This window comes from Ranitomeya imitator, chromosome 2 (assembly GCF_032444005.1).
Source record: "Ranitomeya imitator isolate aRanImi1 chromosome 2, aRanImi1.pri, whole genome shotgun sequence".
Classification (NCBI taxonomy): domain Eukaryota; kingdom Metazoa; phylum Chordata; class Amphibia; order Anura; family Dendrobatidae; genus Ranitomeya; species Ranitomeya imitator.
In genome coordinates, this window is record NC_091283.1 from 347189903 (window position 1) to 347208988 (window position 19086).

Genomic DNA, 19086 nt, shown 5'->3' on the forward strand with positions numbered 1-19086 from the left:
CGGGACATCGGGTTCGTCTATGGACAATTACAAGGTGAACGCTATTTTGGGGTGCAAGGTGGTTCGTGGCAAAACATTTTATTTGGTGGACTGGAAGGGTTACGGTCCTGAGTGCCTGCTGAGCACATGCGGGCTCCGCAGCTCATTGCTGTCTTCGAACGTAGCGAGGCCCAAGGCGGGGGCCCTAAGAGGGGGGGTAATGTTAGGGGTTGAGTTCCCGCCTCTGCACAGGGGGAATCTCAGGCCATCTCCGCTGCGGTCTCCCATTCTTCTCCTGCCGCAGTGGAGCCTGCTCAGCGGAGACGTCGGTCCCAGCGTCTTGCTCAGTCTGACTCTGTACAAAGAGTTACTGCTGCTTTTCCTGCTTTTGTCATTGGAGTCAGTGCTGGGCAGCGGCAAGCAGATGCTTCTGGGACTAAGTCCTGCTTTTCTCGTTCTGAGCATGCCCAGAGTAAGATCTCTCAGTGGACATGAAGGGTCACATGATCAGATACTGCAGCTAAGGCCATTGGTCCTTCAGGAATGTACTGTAGGTGCTCACACTCTGTGGCAGCCTCTCATTGGTCCTTCTAGGAAGGTCCTGTACGTGCTGCAGCTATTTAAGGCTCGCATGGCCGCACGGCCAAGCGCTAGTATTGTTCTATGTTATGTGCTTTGCGCCAGTGTGGTCACGTAAGAGTGAGTTCAGGGACCAGGCTGAAATAAGCCCCCAGAATGCTGGCACCTCCGGCGAGGAGTTTTGTGTGCATGCGTGACCACTGACTGCTCTGTTTGGGCAGTTAGCCTGTGTCTCTGCAAAGTCTAACAGGGCACAGTGCTTTGATTTCACGGCTACTCGGTGAATTAACTGAGTTAGTCCATACCGCCATATAGTGCTGCCATTTGCTAGCAGCAGGTTCTCCTGCACGGTGGACCCCGGGCTGCGAACGCACCAATAACAATAAAAACATCTATATTTACTCGGTGCATTCCGCTAGCCCTAACAGGTGGAGTCGGAGTTGGAGTCGGTGTCATGGAAATTGAGAAGTTGAAGTCGTAGTCGGAGGTTTGGCTTACCGACTCCACAGCCCTGATTGTGATTACTACCATTGTACGAGAACCTGTCACTGACATTTTTTGACAACATAACAAATAGATCAGTGGCTGCACTCAACTGCACTAAAGCAAGGGAATGTGCGATACATGAAATAATTGGGCATGATTTACTTGTGGTATAATGTGCACGTGGAAGACCCAGTGTTTAAATGAAAGGGGACTTGTGACTGTAATACCCTCAGGAGAGTACTGTATAGTGGCCTAGCCAGCACTCAACTCTGCTCCTAGCAAATTCATAGGGGTATTGTCACTAACAATAAGTTTGTAAGCACCTCTTGGCTGTCTCGTGATTCTAGTCTTATTTGTTTAGTCATAGGGGCTTCAGTCGCTTGTCCCTCTACCCTCACGCATTCCACAGTCTCGTCAGTAATCATGTCTGGCATTATCAAGTCCTTGTGTACCATAGTCCCGGCTGCCCCAGTGTCAATCAAGAATTTTGTCTCTTTCCCTCCCGGCATTGGTATGGTGGTCATCAAAGCAGGACCAGGTCCGGAGGGGACAAGAACAGGGCGCACATTTGTCTCTGGGTTGTCAGTTTCCTAGTCTGAAGGTGAAGGAGGTGGAAGATTGGTCTGAGTGTCCATTTTCTCCACAATTCCAGCACTTCACTATTTCTAAGTCCTTAGGTCCCTTACTACGTCTCGTTAGCCTTTGGTCAAACCGTCAATGAATGCATTTACCAATATTTTAACATGGGTTTATGGGACTGTACCCCATGTCTGCCCATTTCAGCTGTAACCGTCCAAAGTACATCTCTACACTCTCTCCTTTTGTCACATCTGTAAAAGTCTTAATTTTCATCCTAGTACGTCACCTGCTTTTGTGCTCACCAACTCTCTAGATCTACCCATGTGCCTTTGGTCAAACCGTCAATGAATGCATTTACCAATATTTTAACATGGGTTTATGGGACTGTACCCCATATCTGCCCATTTCAGCTGTAACCGTCCAAAGTACATCTCTACACTCTCTCCTTTTGTCACATCTGTAAAAGTCTTCATTTTCGTCCTAGTACGTCACCTGCTTTTGTGCTCACCAACTCTCTAGATCTACTCATGTGCACTTATACGTCCATCATATTGTCTTTATTTGTCTGTAAAATGGGAAAGGTTGGTTCTCAGGGTCAGCCAACTGTTTTAGCCTAGCTAACTAGTCAGAGGGCCTCCAGGGATAATACTCCTGTATCTGTCTTACCCTACCTGTTGTGGTTGGTTCTCTGGCGGTGGGGGTGACTAGATGACCGGTTGGGGGTGACATGACCTGCTGGTCTACAGCTCCTTCCCAAAAGGATTACTGTCAGCTTACTCCCAAAAAGTCAATGTCCCCACTAACCACTATCCTGTGTCAGCTTCTTATGTCACTACATGTGATCTTGTCTGGACAGGATTCAGTGCAATTCACTTAGGTTGGGTTGCAGCACAGATCATACAAGTATTTCTCCAGTCTGGGTTTGTCTGACCACAGTGTTTACAAGTCCATTTGTCTTGTCTGGGTCTCTGGTTATACAAAGGTATGACGGTAGCAGTAATGTGTTGGTCATAGTCGGACTTTTGAGCATCAAAACATTCATAATACACCTTACTTCTGTCCTACTGCACTCTCTCAGACATCATTTATTCACTTGCTGTTTTCCTCCTTTGTCTGTGCCTTTTTGTACATCCAAACATCCACACACTGGCATTTTTGCCTTTTTCAATATTGGTCCCACATCTTTCACTGCTTCCTTTTTCAATCTGTATAGCGGTTCTGGATCCCATTGGGGCCCTGACTGCACACAGAACAAGTTGCCCATGGCTTCAACTTATTCGCTCAGACAACTCACCTTTATTCTCCAAATGCCCTTTTTAGTGTGCTTTACCATCTATGGGTGGCCACACGTAGCAAGTCAGAGCGAGTGTCAAAATTTAGCGGGAAGGTTACACCACCTATTACCTGGTAGAACTAAAGGATTTAGCGGGAAGGTTACACCACCTATCACCCGGTAGATCAGCTGGCTAGCTCAGCTCCATGGAACGGCAAGGTCAAAACCACCTCTGAGCCATAACAAAAACAAGCTGACTGTAGCAGGAAGGCCCTGTTGTGTTAGGCCTCTCACCTACTACATCAGCCGTGAAGTTGGCTACCTCCTCTGATGATCCTCAATTTGCTATATATCAATCACTCACCTTGAAGCAGGTGAATCTTTTACCAATCTTTCACATATTTGCTCTAAAATAGGCACCATATTTTACTTTCAACGTCCAACTTCAACTTACAATATTTCTTTCAAAACATCCTCTCAGGATTTAAAAACAGTTTCTCTATACAGGCAGATCACTACACAACTTGAATAAGCTGATTCTGACCGCATCCGGCCAAAACACATATAGAAACCTATCCAATGTCAAACCATCACACGGGTTTCACTGAATCTCATATAAATTACCGTAAGTGTACATTAAAAATATCCACAACTCATTCATCCTGGACCCTCAACAACAGTTAGATAAGTAATGATACTTATGTGATCATTCATTCATACGTGCTCATTCAGGGATTGTTTTTTTCCTTTTTCCTTTCACTTTTCAGTTGATTTTTACAAGAAGAAAATCCCTTATCTCAATCACTCCACCTAATTCAGCTCAAATTGAGTTGAATAATGTCTTCTGTCACATACAGAGGACCACACCTAACGGAACCCCTCATCAATCAGGTATTTATTTATTTATCCCTTATACTCATTTACTCACCTCTTATCTCATTCAGAGGTTCTCATAGACATACATACAAGGTTCACACAGCCTGCCTATTTTGCACTTTGGAATTAACACAACTCTATATAAAAAAAAAACTGCAGCAGTGTCCACTGACACTCTGAAAGCACTTGAAGGCCAAACAACAAAAACCACAGCCTTATACAAAATACAGCTTCATATAATGTACTGCCAATCCAAAATGACCAAAACAACAACACTGCACAGAGTCTATCTAAGCTCTGTACTTCACACTTACACAAATACACAACCAATTGGTATATTGACAGAAAATACAGATAACAATTATCATCTTATAACTCTATTATTCAACTCTCATACGGACATAAACAGACAAAACACAAAACTCACTGGTGATGTGGATTCTTTGAACCGTGTTCGCAGCCTTTTTCCCAGAGATATGGAGAGATCCAGAAGAGAGATTGCAAGTGCAAAACAGAGTGTAAGAATAAAATTTCTCACCTTGCTGCAGCTGGTGTTTTGCATGTCCAATCTCCCAGGAAGCTCCCACATACGGATTCCGAATAGGCTGGTTACCACGGCCCCAAACCATTAACCCTTCTATATCAATCCCATGGCAAATCAAATGATTGAGGGCCGTATCTTGTTCACCCCTGCTCTATATAAATGTATATACTCCCAGCCTGGGGAATAATATAGGACAAATACTCTGTAACGCAGTATAGCATGTGAACTCTATACTTGTAGGGTTGGTATTAGACACAGTAAGTACTTGGGCAAAATGTAAAGCATGAAATATTGCTGAAATATTGAACCAACATTCAATAACATTTGATAAATTTAGAAAGTGGTGTGTCAGGGTCACTACTGAGGTTCGAAAAGATCATAGGCTCAAGCTCCAATTTCAGAAATCTCTTGTACCAAGATGTGTAACTTTTCTGAGCCTAAAGTGATCTGTTATTAATGGTCATCTGAGGTAAATTCTGCCGCTGAATGCACTTGGGCAAATCATCAAGATCCACTGCTTGCAGCTCCCTCTGCTATTTCCAACCAATGACTTTGCAGATGTGCTCAATTGGAGCCAATAGGAGATGTTTTGGTAGCATGTTTAGATTGTGCCGGTTGCTCACAGTAGTGTACGAAAAATATATCCTAACAGTTTTAAAATAAGTTTTTTGGACACTAGAGAAATGGGCACCACACCTCTGGTTCCATGACCATGTCAATGTATTGCTGTACTAATAGTGCACCAGTAAAGGACGCTCGAGGGGTCCAGCTACTGTACATTATGCCCCCCCACACACACCATAATCCAGGTAATAGGACTAGTATGATGTTACCTTTTGAAGAATGCTGCCAGCAGTGGATCTTGATGATTTTTATGCCAAGTGCATTTAGCGGCAGAACAATCCTCATAAGACCATAAATAACATCAGTAACTTAGTTATAGCTGCTGAGACTTTATGTGCCAGGATTTCTGCAGGTGGTGCTTATACTCAATACTGAAAATGTTGTTTCATGCACTCACTGCCCCCCCCCACAACATGAACCCCATTGATTGACATGAGGGTGCTCCAGCCTGCAGCTGTACAATCAGCACACCATCTTGACTGAAAAAAAACAAATGTAGAAATTTTTGCAAATTTATTAAAAAAGAAAACTGAAATATCACATGGTCATAAGTATTCAGACCCTTTGCTCAGTATTGAGAAGCACGCTTTTGAGCTAGTACAGCCATGAGTCTTCTTGAGAATGATGCAACAGTTTTTCAGACCTGGATTTAGGGATCTTCTGCCATTCTTCCTTGTAGATCCTCTGCAGTTCCATCAGGTTGGATGGTGAACGTTGGTGGACAGCCATTTTTAGGTCTCTACAGAGATGCTCAATTGGTAATGCTGTATCCAGCATTACAGCTCAGTCCTATTTATTGCTTTTAGTTGCAGTACCAAGAAAAGCCGCTACTTTACCTACATAACTGGTTCTCGTAGATAATGAAGGGATTGAGACGACCAAAGGCTATGAAACCTCATTCTGATGCTCCATGAACTTTGCCTACAGCCACTTTTGGTTCCGCTGCGCAGCACGACACCCGGTGACTCTGAAGAGTGGTGACATCAGTAACGTCACCACTCTTTAGATATTCGGGACTTGCGCTGACCTTGGTGACTGTGAAGAGTGGTATTGTTACTACCGTCACCACTCTTCAGAGTCGCTGGGTCTCTCCAGGTCTGGGCTAGTAGTGGGGGTGTCTGATAGACATCTCTCCATTACTTACACCAGGGATTGATAGCAGCTGACATTACGCAGCTGACATCAACCCTAAAAATCATTACACATACCAGAATTAAATGCTTTGGCAGCTGGAAAAAGCAGTAGAGTTAGCGCTATTCCCAGGCGCCGGGTGCTATCTACAACTGTCATCATCCTTGCCTGGTCTCCCTGCGAAGCATTTCTGTTGTATTTACATGCGCTGATCTCAGGCCACTAAACGAGTGTGATCGACAATACTGAAGTAATTCGCTTGTTTCCCAGCCTCTTTACACCAACTGAGAAAGAATGAAGGGAACAGACCAATCACAATTAGATCAATCTGTCCCCATACAGTATCATGTTATCAGCAGCACAACTACAGTTTACACCGGCGATGTGCTGCTGAGAACAAGGATTTCTGTTCCCACATAAACAATCCAATCACTCGATGAATAGGCAGCATTTTGCTTGATTAGTATAATACACCCCATAGTCCTCCATATATTATAATGTGCACCACAGTCCTACATATAGTATAATACACTCTTCAGTCCTCCATATAGTACAATACACTCTTCAGTCCTCCATATAGTATAATACACTCCTCAGTCCTCCATATAGTATAATACACTCCTCATAGTCCTCCATATATTAAAATACACTGCTCAGTCCTCCATGTAGTATAATACACTCCTCACAGTGCTCCATATAGTATAATACACTCCTCAGTTCTCCATAAAGTATAATACACTCCTCAGTCCTCCACATAGTATAATACACTCCTCATAGTCCTCCATATATTAAAATACACTGCTCAGTCCTCCATATAGTATAATACACTCCTCACAGTGCTCCATATAGTATAATGCACCGCCATAGTCATCCATGTAGTACAATTCACTTCCCATAGTATAATACACCCCATAGATCTTCATATAGTATAATGTATTCTCCATAGTCCTCGATACAGTATAATGCAGCCCACATATAGTATAATAATGCCACCCCAGAGTATAATGCAGCCACCCCACAGAATATATTGTAGCCCCGAGTATAATGTAACCCTTAGAGGATATAATGCAGCCCCCTCATACAGTATTATGCAGCCTCTGCATATATAATATATGGTAGCCCCCTCATAGAGTATAATGCAGCCCCCCATAGAATGCAATGTAGCCCCTCCATAGAATACAATGCAGCCCTCCTCATCTACTATATAATTGTCTAAGGGTCACCTCCGTCTGTCTGTCCTTCTGTCACGGTTATTCATTCGCTGATTGGTCTCGCCAGCTGCCTGTCGTGGCTACCGCGACCAATCAGCGACGGGCACAGTCCGGAAGAAAATGGCAGCTCCTTACTCCCCGCAGTCAGTGCCTGTCGCCCGCATACTCCCCTCCGGTCACTGCTAACACAGGGTTAATGCCAGCGGTAATGGACCGCGTTATGCCGCGGGTAACGCACTCCGTTACCGCCGCTATTAACCCTGTGTGTCCCCAAGTTTTTACTATTGACGCTGCCTATGCGGCATCAATAGTAAAAAATGTAATGTTAACAATAATAATAAAAAAAACCTGCTATACTCACCCTCCGTAGTCGCTCACGCCGGCCGCCATCTTCCGTTGCAGGTTCCTGTGGCAAAGATGGTATGGGAGAAGGACCTGCCATGATGTCACGGTCATGTGACTGCTATGTCATCACAGGCCCTGCGCGCCTGCGCGAGAAGGACCTGCCATGACTTCACGGTCATGTGACCATAACGTCATCACAGGTCCTGCGCTCATACCAACCCTGGGACTGGAAGCTGCCGTGGACTACAAGGGGCCCTCGGAAAGGTGGGTATATGTTTATTTTTTAACCTGTGACAACCGTGGCTGGGCAATATACTACGTGGCTCTGTGCTGTATTCTACGTCACTGGGCAATATACTACGTCACTGGGCAATATACTACGTGGCTGCGCAATATACTACGTCACTAGACAATATACTATGTAACTGAGCAATATACTATGTGGCTGCGCAATACACTACGTCACTAGGCAATATACTACGTAACTGGGCAATATACTACGTCGCTGGGCAATATACTACGTGGCTGGGCAATATACTATGTGGGCTGTGCTATATACCACGTGAACATGCATATTCTAGAATACCCAATGCGTTAGAATCGGGCCACCATCTAGTATAGTATAATGCAGCTCCCCATAGAATATAATGTAGCCCCCTCATAGAGTATGATGCAATCACCCCTCATAGAATATAATAAATTTAATACATAGAATACATTTAATATAGAATATAATACAGCCTACCTCCCCATAGAATATAATGTAGTCCCATAAAATAGTATGATGCAATCCTCCCTCATAGAATGTACTACAGCCCCCCATAGAATAAAATACAGCCCCCCATAGAATGCAATACAGCCCACTATAGAATGTAATACAGCCCCCCATAGAATATAATACAGCCCCCCATAGAATATAATACAACCCCCATAGAATGTAATACAGCCCCCCATAGAATGTAATGTAACGCCCCTCCAATAGCCCCACAATCCAGTTATCACTCATTGATATATTTAAAAAAACATACAATCCTCACCTCTCCTCATGCCCCACGCTGCTCCATCATTGCATACAACTGCATCGGTGTCATAGATGCCGGTATAGTTGAATGCGGCGGCGCTGGCGGGGATGGTGAGTCGGCGCTGGTGGGGGGAGTTGGCCCAGTGGCAGAGCGTGCAGGGATCGAGCAGCCCACTACTGGCACTGGCCCTTCTGGCATTTGCCAGAAGTGCCCGATGGCCAGTCCGGCCCTGCTTTAGGTGGAGATATAGTGAGTAGGTGTCTGGCCCATCTCTTACACCTACTCACAAAAAGCCCAACCCTACCATGCCTGACTAACCCATCTCAGCACATAATATACTGGAGAGAAACTTCTGGATTTTCACATCACGGAAGATAGCAGTCTTCGTGATACATACCTCCTCTCACTTACATTGCTAGTGAACCTGTCACACTACCCTAACGTGGTAACAATAAAAGTCTGCTTACCCCACCAAAAAAAGTCCTCGTGCAGCTCTATTGGCCAAAAAAATCGAAATGTCAAAGAGTGGCGCCGCAAGAAATTTTTCAGAACATTAAGTAAATAGAGCTCTTCAACCAGCTAGAAAACGTCAGAAAACTTTATTACATGACAATGATTATAAAAAAATGAAGTGAAAATGAAGCCAATGAAAATGTTTGTAGCTACTTGTAATAAATAGGACACACACACACATGTAAAACAAATAGTGAAGAAGTATCATCATTCCAGAACAAATTAAAAATTTGTTAAAGTTAAATACTTTATTAGTTTAGGGTGGGAAATGTTTCGGAAAAGGCTTAAACGATAGGGAGATTTTTGCCACCAAGTTCCTTTGTAGAAAACTCTAACCAAAGAGAAACCTTGGATGGCTCACATTTGGTAATTACAATGTGTTGGTCATACTACAAATCTACAGAATGTCTACATTAGATGTCCAATAAAGACTAAAACAATTATAATGTTTCTTTGCTTTCAATCGTTCCGTTCCAGGGCATTAAAAAAAACTACCAATTTTTTTTTAACATTGTAAATTTGGATGGAGAGCATAAATGTGAGATTGCCAAGTAAAAAAAGGAGCACAACCCATGTATACACTAATTATAGCCGAGCTCTTTGATGTCTAAGAAGTGATTTATGGATAAAACATTTCTTGCATTGTGTTTTACACTGTGAGATCTTTGCTGTGCTATTAGATTTGAGTTGTTATTGAACCAATGTCCACATTTTCTACATAAAAAAGGCTTCTTGCCTCTGTGACTCTTCTGATGTCTGATCTGACTTTTCAGAACAAGATTTCTCACACTTAAAACATTAATATGGCTTCTCCCCTGTGTGAACTCTCTGGTGTATTGCAACATGTGATTTCCTGGTAAAACATTTCCCACATTCTGAGCATGAAAATGGTTTCTCCCCTGTGTGAACTCTTTGATGTGCCACTAAATCTGCTTTCCGTTTAAAAGACTTACTACATTGTGAACATGAAAATGGTTTCTCACCTGTGTGAAGTATGTGATGTCTAAAAAGAACTGACTTCTGGCTAAAACATTTTGCACATACTGAGCATGAAAAAGGCTTCTCCCCTGTGTGAATTCTTAGATGCTCAATAAGATATGATTTCCGATTAAAACTTTTCCCACATTCTGAACATGAATATGGCTTCTCCGCTGTGTGAATTCGTTGATGTCTAACAAGATTTGATTCATGGTTGAAGCATTTTCCACATTCTGTACATATATATGGTTTCTCCTCTGTGTGAATTTGCTGATGGGTAACATCAGATTCATGGTTGACACATTTCCCACATTCTGAAGTTGAATATGGCTTAATTCCTGTTTGAGCTCTTTGCTTTTTCTTTACAATCTGCAACAAATCAGAAGATAGGGCCAATTAAAAAAGGATCAGATGTTAGACCTTTGATTTGAATGGCTGAGTATATACACAGGATAATGGCATAATGGCATGCTCTTGTGTCATGTGTGATTCCATGATCACCTACCTTGAAATCTGAAGATATTTGATGTCCTTCTTGGCTCCAAGAATTGTTATCTGCTGAAAATAAACCCAATTTGATTATTTATTAATTTAACTACTTTGAAATTATATTCATATTTTTAAATAAGTGTAAAATATTTTGACTTTTCTGTTTAATTTAGTTTCAACTTTCTAGTAAATTGCTCAGTACAGAACCATAAAAATCACATATAGATCAGTACTGCTACATGTTGTGTGATTTTCACAGCCCCAGACAGTCGCACTTTAACACAGAGCAGAGAAGGTTAGTATGGTCATGTAAAAAAAAGTAATTGCTTTAGACTGAGTACAAGACTGGCTTACCAATATTCTTTTTTTTTTTTAAATGTTGCTTACAAAACTACAACATTCAGAACGTGAGTATGGATTCTCCTCCATGGCTCTTCTTTGTGCCACTAAAACGGCATTCTGTTTAAACTATTTACTACATTGTGAATATGAAAATTGTTTCAATTCTCACCTGTATGAAGTCTGTGATGTCTAAAAAGAACTGATTTCTGGCTAAAACATTTCCCACATACGGAACATGAAAAAGGCTTCTCCCCTGTGTGAATTCTTTGATGCTCCACCATATTTGCTTTCCTCTTAAAACATTTCCTACATTCTGGACATGAATATGGTTTCTCCACAATATGAGTTCGCTGATGTGTCACAAGATCAGATTTATGGTTGAAGCATTTTCCATATTCTGAACTTGAATATGTCTTAATTCCTGTATGAACTCTTTGATTTTGCTTCACAGTCTGTGATGAAGATTGGACCAGTTGAAAAGGATCAGGTGATAGATCTTTGCTGTGAAAGGCTGAGTTTTCAAAAGGGATAATGGCGTGATCTTCACTAGTATCATGTGTGATTCCTTGATCACTTGCTTTAAAATCTGAAAATACTTGTTCTTCTTGGCTCCAAGCACAGTCATCTCCTAAGAATAAACTCATTTTTATTATTTTTGAATTACCTTGCTTTGAAATTATATTATTGGGTTTTTAAGATAATTTTTATATAAAAGTTTATATTAGACTTCCAAATCAACTGACAAAGGCAACTATGACATATCACAATTTAAAGATAACCTGTTACCATGAAAATGCAGTCGAATCTGCAGCCAAGATATGATATGGAAAAGGGAGTTAAGTAGACTCATGAAGTATTTATTCCCGAAAATAATTACAATTACACGTTTTGTTACAATTACTCGTACATGTTTATTTCCCTTGTGTGTTTTGAAACAACACAAAAAAAGAAAAAAAAAAAGGCAAATTGGACAGTTTCACACAAAACCCCCCCAAATGGCTGGACAAAATTGTTGGCACCCTCAACTTAATAATTGTTTGCATACCCTTTGGAATAAATAACTGCAATCAATTGCTTCCAATAGCCATCAATAAGCTTCTTACACAAATTTTGGATCACTCTTCTTTTGTATCCACCTATCCACCAAACCGCTGAATGACCAGTTCTGCCCTCACCTTCTGTATCCTCACCCATCCCTTGTAGATTGTGAGCACTTGCGGGCAGGGTCCTCTCTCCTAATGTACCAGTCGCGACTTGTATTGTTTAACTCCTTTCTGCCATCGTACGGAATAATACATCCGATGGCAGAACCCCCGCTTTGATGTGGGCTCCAGTGGTGAGCCCGCATGAAAGCCCGGACATATCAGCTGTTCTGAACAGCTGAGATGTGCCCGCAATAGATGCGGGCACATCTCTATTAACTAGTATCTATTAACTATTAACATATCTATTAACTAGTTAAATGCCACTGTCAAACTCTGACAGCGGCATTAGACAAGCGCTTCTGTCCATCTAGCCGGAAATGCGCGCACTGCTGACCCTCATCATGTGATCGGGGGTCATCGGCATGTCCGCATGACAACCAGAGGTCTCCTCTATGGTTGTTGATGCCAGATTGCCGTGACCGCCACCCTGTGGTCGGCACTCATATCAATGCTGTAATTCTCCTACGTAGAGGCGATCTGAGCATCGCCTTTATGTAGCAGAGGCAACAGAGTTATGGCAGCTCCTAGCCTCCCATGGAGGCTATTGAAGCATTGCCAAAGTAAAAAAAAATAAAAAAAATATTAAAGTTCAAATCATTCAAAATAAAACAATAATAAAAAAAATAAAACATACACATACGGTATTTGGTATCGCCAAGGTTCAGAATCCCCCGATCCATCAATAAAAAAAGTATTAACCTGATCGCTACACAACATAGTGATAACAAATTGAAAACGCCAAAATTACGTTTTTGTGGTCGCATTAAAATGCAATAACAGGCGATCAAAATAATGTATCTGCACCAAAGTGGTATTAAAAACGTCAGCTAGGCACACAAAAGATAAGACATCACCTGACCCAAGATCACAAAGAATGGAGACGCTAGGGTATCGGAATATTGAGCAATTTTTATTTTTTTACTTTTTGTTTTTAACAAAGTTTGGAATTTTTTTCACCACTCAGATAAAAAAGAACCTAGACATGATTAGTGTCTACGAACTCGTAATGAGCTGAGTAATCATAATTGCAGGTCAGTTTTAGCATCTACTGTAGTGAACCTAGCAAAAAACAAGTGTGGGATTGCACTTTTTTTGCAATTTCACTGCACTTGGAATTTTTTTCTAGTACACGACATGGTAAAACCAATAGTGTCGTTCAAAAGTTTAACTCGTCTTGCAAAACATAAGCCCTCACATGGCCATATTGACGGAAAAATAAAAAAAGTTATGGTTTTGGGAAGGAGGGGAGCGAAAAATGAAAACGCAAAACCGAAAAGAGCTCCGGGGGTTAAGGGATTAAGATTAGAGCACTTGTTTTTTATTATGTATACCCCTTTTCACATGTAAAGCGACATGGAATAAATGGCGCTATAATGATAAATAATAATAAACTGCTGCAGGTCTCCCATATGTGAAGGATGCCTTCTCCTAGCAGCAATTTTAAAATCTCTCCACTGGTGTTCAATGGGGTTTAGATCAGGATTCATTGCTGGTCACTTCAGAACTCTCCAGCCCAGGGCCGTATTTAGAGTTTCTGCTGCCCTAGGCACTTTTAACGCTGATCCCCCATTGGTGAGTATGACACTATCGGCAGTGGCTTTGGCAAGAATCGCTGTTGTGAAAATAGCCTTTTGCAGCAGATCGGACAGTTTTTTCGCATCTGCCGCGTAACGGATCACTTACAGAAACACTGCGTTTGGCTTCATTCATTCCCTATGGGATTTGCGGCACTTGCTGTGATCTGGCAAATGTGGTACCATACCTCCCAACTCTTGAAGGGAAAGAGGCATAAAGGTTGCGGTGCACGTAGTGCAACTTTTAGGCCACGCCTCTGACCACACCCATTTCCCAACTAGTCACACCTATATCCAAGTCCCAACCACACCCATTTAGCACTGCTGATCACACTGTTTCATATACAATAATTATAACCAAAAAAAATATGGCCACACAATGCTCCATACTGTATAATGGCCACACATGATGCTCCATACTGTATAATGACCCCACATGATGCTCCATACTGTATAATTGCCACACATGATGCTCCATACTGTATAATGGCCACACATGATGCTCCATACTGTATAATGACCCCACATGATGCTCCATACTGTATAATTGCCACACATGATGCTCCATACTGTATAATGGCCACACATGATGCTCCATACTGTATAATGACCCCACATGATGCTCCATACTGTATAATTGCCACACATGATGCTCCATACTGTATAATGGCCACACATGATGCTCCATTCTGTATAATGGCCATTGGCCACACATGATGCTCCATACTGTATAATGACCGCACATGATGCTCAATACTGTATAATGGCCACACATGATGCTCCATACTGTAAAATGACCCCACATGATGCTCCATACTGTATAATTGCCACACATGATGCTCCATACTGTATAATGGCCACACATGATGCTCAATACTGTATAATTGCCACACATGATGCTCAATACTGTATAATGGCCGCACATGATGCTCCATACTTTATAATGGCCACACATGATGCTCCATACTGTATAATGGCCACACATGATGCTCCATACTGTATAATGGCCACACAGTGCTCCATCTGCCCCTCCCATGCATGGCTGGCTCAGGCACTGGCTCATCTCCCATCCCCCCCTGTATGCGTGGCTCATCTCCCCCTCCCATGCATGGCTGGCTCAGGCACTGGCTCATCTTCCATCCCCCCCTGTATGCGTGGCTCATCTTCCATCCCCCCCTGTATGCGTGGCTCATCTCCCCCTCCCATGCATGGCTGGCTCAGGCACTGGCTCATCTTCCATCCCCCCCTTGTATGCGTGGCTCATCTCCCCCTCCCATGCATGGCTGGCTCAGGCACTGGCTCATCTTCCATCTTCCCCCCTGCCGTATGCGTGGCTCATCTCCCCCCCCCCGCCGCCATATGCGTGGCTCATCTCCCCCCCCACCGCCGTATGTGTGGCTCATCTCCCCCCCCCGCCGCTGTATGCGTGGCTCATCTCCCCCCCGCCGCCGTATGCGTGGCTCATCTCCCGTCCTGGGCCTGGCTGGCTGTATGCGTGGCTCATCGCCGGCTCCCCGACGCTCCCAGTCCCATCCTGTATCATGGCTCCCCGTCCACCGCGGACCTCCTACATCCTCCCCGGCTCCCCCCGTCCTCCCTGTCTGTCATCATACTCACGGTCACCTGAGTCACCTCATACACCGTGCAGCAGAAGAACGGAATCCTCGGAAATTCCTCCACCTCGCTCTGTCCCTGCGCAGCACCGTCCTCCTTGTCCTGTGTAAGCGCCGCGGTCAGGTCAGGTGGTAACGCTCATTTAAGGTGATGAATATGCATGCATATTCATCACCTTAATGAGGCGGCACCATGTGACCGCTCACACAGAGCAGACCAGCTGGCACCGCTGGAGCAGGTGAGGTATGAGACAGACAGACAGTCACGTCTTCGATGGGGGCTGTGCCAGCACGGAGGCATAAGCAGCAACTGGGGGGGGTTGTGCTGTCTTAAGGTGACCACGCCAGACCGGACTGTATAATAAAAAATAAATAAAAAAAACCTGCTCAGGTGCTGCCCCCCCGCATCGCGCCGCCCTAGGCACGTGCCCTCGAGTGCCTAGTGGCAAATACGGCCCTGCTCCAGCCCTTTGTTTCCATCCATTTCTGGGTGCTTTTTGAAGTGTGCTTGGGGTCATTGTCCTGCTGGAAGATCCATGACCTAGGACGCAACCCCACTTTCAGACACTGGGCAATACATTGCAACCCAAAATCCTTTGGTAATCTTAAGATTTCAGGATGCCTCGCACACAGTCAAGGTAGCTAGTGCTAGTGGCAGCTAAAGAACCCGAAATATCTTTGAACCTCCACCATATATATATTTTTTAAACGCTTTTTTTTTTTTAAAGATTCCACAGGATAAAAGTTACAAACATATAATGTCATAGTATAAGGTCAGAATGATTCAAACATTTACCTTTATCCATTCAATACACTAACATGAACATAGCATCACACTCTCAATAATAGAGTGAACAAAAAGAAAAGCAAACAGATTGGAGCACAGTGTATTAGGACAAGTTCCACTATGAAGCATTGCACTTTCAACTAAAATAGCTGGTTTCTTATCAAAATTCAGAACATGTACCAATTCGGGCCGTATCAGAAGTACACTCTTTTAGCCTACGCATAGCATGTATCACAGTCCATATGTTTGAAGGAACACACATAAGGGCTCGTAACTAGTGATGAGCGAGTATACTCGTTGCTCGGGTTTTCCCGAGCACGCTCGGGAGGTCTCCGAGTATATGTTAGTGTTTGGAGATTTAGTTTTTGTTGACTCAGCTGCATAATTTATGGCTGCTAGACAGACTGAGTACATGTGGGGATTCCCTAGCAACCAGGCAACCCCCACATGTACTCAGGCTGGCCAGAAGCCGTAAATCATCCAGCTGCGGTGATGAAAACTAAATCTCCGAGCGCTCATAAATACTCGGAGACCACCCGAGCGTGCTCGGGAAAACACGTGCAATGAGTATACTCGCTCATCACTACTCGTAAAGTGAGATTGACAAAGTCATGGCATTAGGGGATAAATGCGTTAAGGGTGAGTCACACCATCTCTCCAAAATCCTGTGGAACTTCTGGTGACATGCTCTATTTCTATATAATATATTCTCATATGGTATTATATTATTAACTAATTTTTTGCACTGGTTGATAGTGGGAGGCTTCTCCCCATCCACCTCAGTGGTATTGATTTCCTAGCAATAAATAGAACCTCCCGAAGAAATATTCTGTCATAGTGCAACCACAGTTCTTCATCCACAATACCCAAGATACATATCTCTGGGAGACACTCAATAGGTATCCAAATTATCCGTTCTAATGTAGTTATCACTTCACTCCAGTATCTTCATATTATACTACAATTCCAAATAAGATGTCAGAAGTCGGCTCCTGGTTCTCCACACCTATGGCATTCATCTGACGCTAGTCTGCCAAATCTATGTAGTCTGATTGGAGTCAGGTAATATTGATGTAGGATATATCGTTGAATTAATTTATTATTTGCGGCTGGCGACACCATCGTATGCGCCACTAGGGCATCATTCCATTGATCATCAGTGATAGATGGAATTAATTGCCGCCATTTATTCTCTACAGCAAGATGAGTAGAAGCAATTCTGGAGTTTAGTAGAAAGGTATATAGGGAGGATATTATATCCGTGGGTGCTTGAGTTGTTAACACTCCTATTAATGGATAGCTCGATATTCGCAATATATGGAAACTGGTGCGTTATGGCATGTCTCATTTGCAAGTATCTGTAAAAATCCCTATGAGGGATCACAAACTTTATATTAGTTTGTTCAATTGATAATAAAATCTAATTTTCAAAAATCTGATTAAGTGTTGTTATTCCGTATTGCTTCCAGAAAATTGGGTCCTGTAGATTTTTGAGGTGTGGAAATTCGGGATTATCCCATATCTGAGTCTCTCCTACTTGGTCTGCAAATTTTAAGATACATTTACTCTCTCGCCACACCTGCATCGCTAAGCTGTGTGCAAACAATAAACCTTGTGGTGGTCTGTAGGACCCTTCTAATATTGCCCATGGTGTATTTCCACCCAAAAGATTAGTGAGCTTGTCACTACTTATCCAGTACTTCAAAGAACAAATCTGGCCAGCTAAATAATACAAAAATAGGTCAGGGACTGCGTAGCCACCCTCATTTTTGGGTCTCTGCAGGGATCCCATACTTTGGGCCTTGATGAACCCCATATAAATGTCGCCATCATACTATGCATTTTCTTAAAAATCCCTTTGTGGATTTTAAATGATGAATGTTCCAACACATACAAACATTTTGGAAGAAATATCATTTTGATTACGGTAAGTTAATTCTGCCCGCCACAGATAGGGGAAGTTGAGACCAGTTTTCAAACTGTTTCTTCATCATATCACGTAGGGGGTATATATTATCAGTAAGGTCCATAATTGGGCTTCGGTTAATTATAATACCTAGGTATTTAAATTGCTGTACTACTGCTAAACTACTACTGTACTACTTCTATTACTAATTAAAAAGCCACAGGCTCAGCTATATTATCTATAAGTGGCATAACCACAGATTTGTCCCAATTAATTTTGAGAACTGATAATTTTCCAAAACAGTTAATGAGGTCAATTACGCTCAGGAGGGATTGATCTAATTCATTTAGGAAGAGTACCAGGTTGTCGGCATATAAACCTACTTTATCAGTTCTAGAAATTATAATACCCTCCATCAGAAGGTCCTGTCTAATTTTAAAGATAATAGGCTCTATCGCTAGAGCAATGAAACCTCCACCATATTTGACTGTAGGTACTGTGCTCTTTTCTTCATAGGCGTCATTCCATTTTGGGTAAACAGAATTATGTGCTTTACCAAAAAGATCCATCTTGGTCTCATCTGTCTACAACATGCCTTTCCAAATCGATTTTGCCTTATCACGTACATTTTGGCAATCTGTAATCTATCTTTTTTATATCACTGTGTCCGCAGTAGGGTCCTCACGGGTCTCCTGCTATAGCGTTTTGTTTCATTCAAATGTCAGATAGTTCGTTCTGACACTGATGCACCCTGAGTCTGCAGGAAAGCTTGAATTTTTTTGGAACTTGACTAGGACTGCTTACCAATATCCGGGCTAACCTGCATTGCAACCTTTCACCATTTTTTCTCTGCCGCCCATGTCCAGGTACAGCTACAGTGCCATGAGTTGTAAACGTCTTGGTTATGTTGCACACCATGGCCATAGGAACATCTCTGGAGATGGACTTGTAACCTTGAGATTGTTGAAATTGCTCAACAATTTTGGTTCTCAAGTCCTCAGATAGCTCTCTTCTCCTTTTTCTGTTCTCT

General features: G+C 42.7%; 1 protein-coding gene across 1 annotated transcript in view; it reads right to left on the minus strand.

Annotated features, from left to right (window-relative positions):
* Positions 1-9810: 9810 nt before the first annotated feature.
* LOC138663731 (zinc finger protein 271-like) overlaps positions 9811-19086 on the minus strand; it is a 71247-nt gene continuing 61971 nt past the window's right edge. The window contains exons 11-13 of the mRNA XM_069750052.1: positions 11141-11243; positions 10646-10698; positions 9811-10509 (exon numbers count right to left, since the gene is read on the minus strand). Coding sequence (XP_069606153.1) covers positions 9961-10509; positions 10646-10698; positions 11141-11243 — 705 coding nt within the window. The 3' untranslated portion in view covers positions 9811-9960. The remainder of the gene's footprint in view (positions 10510-10645; positions 10699-11140; positions 11244-19086) is intronic.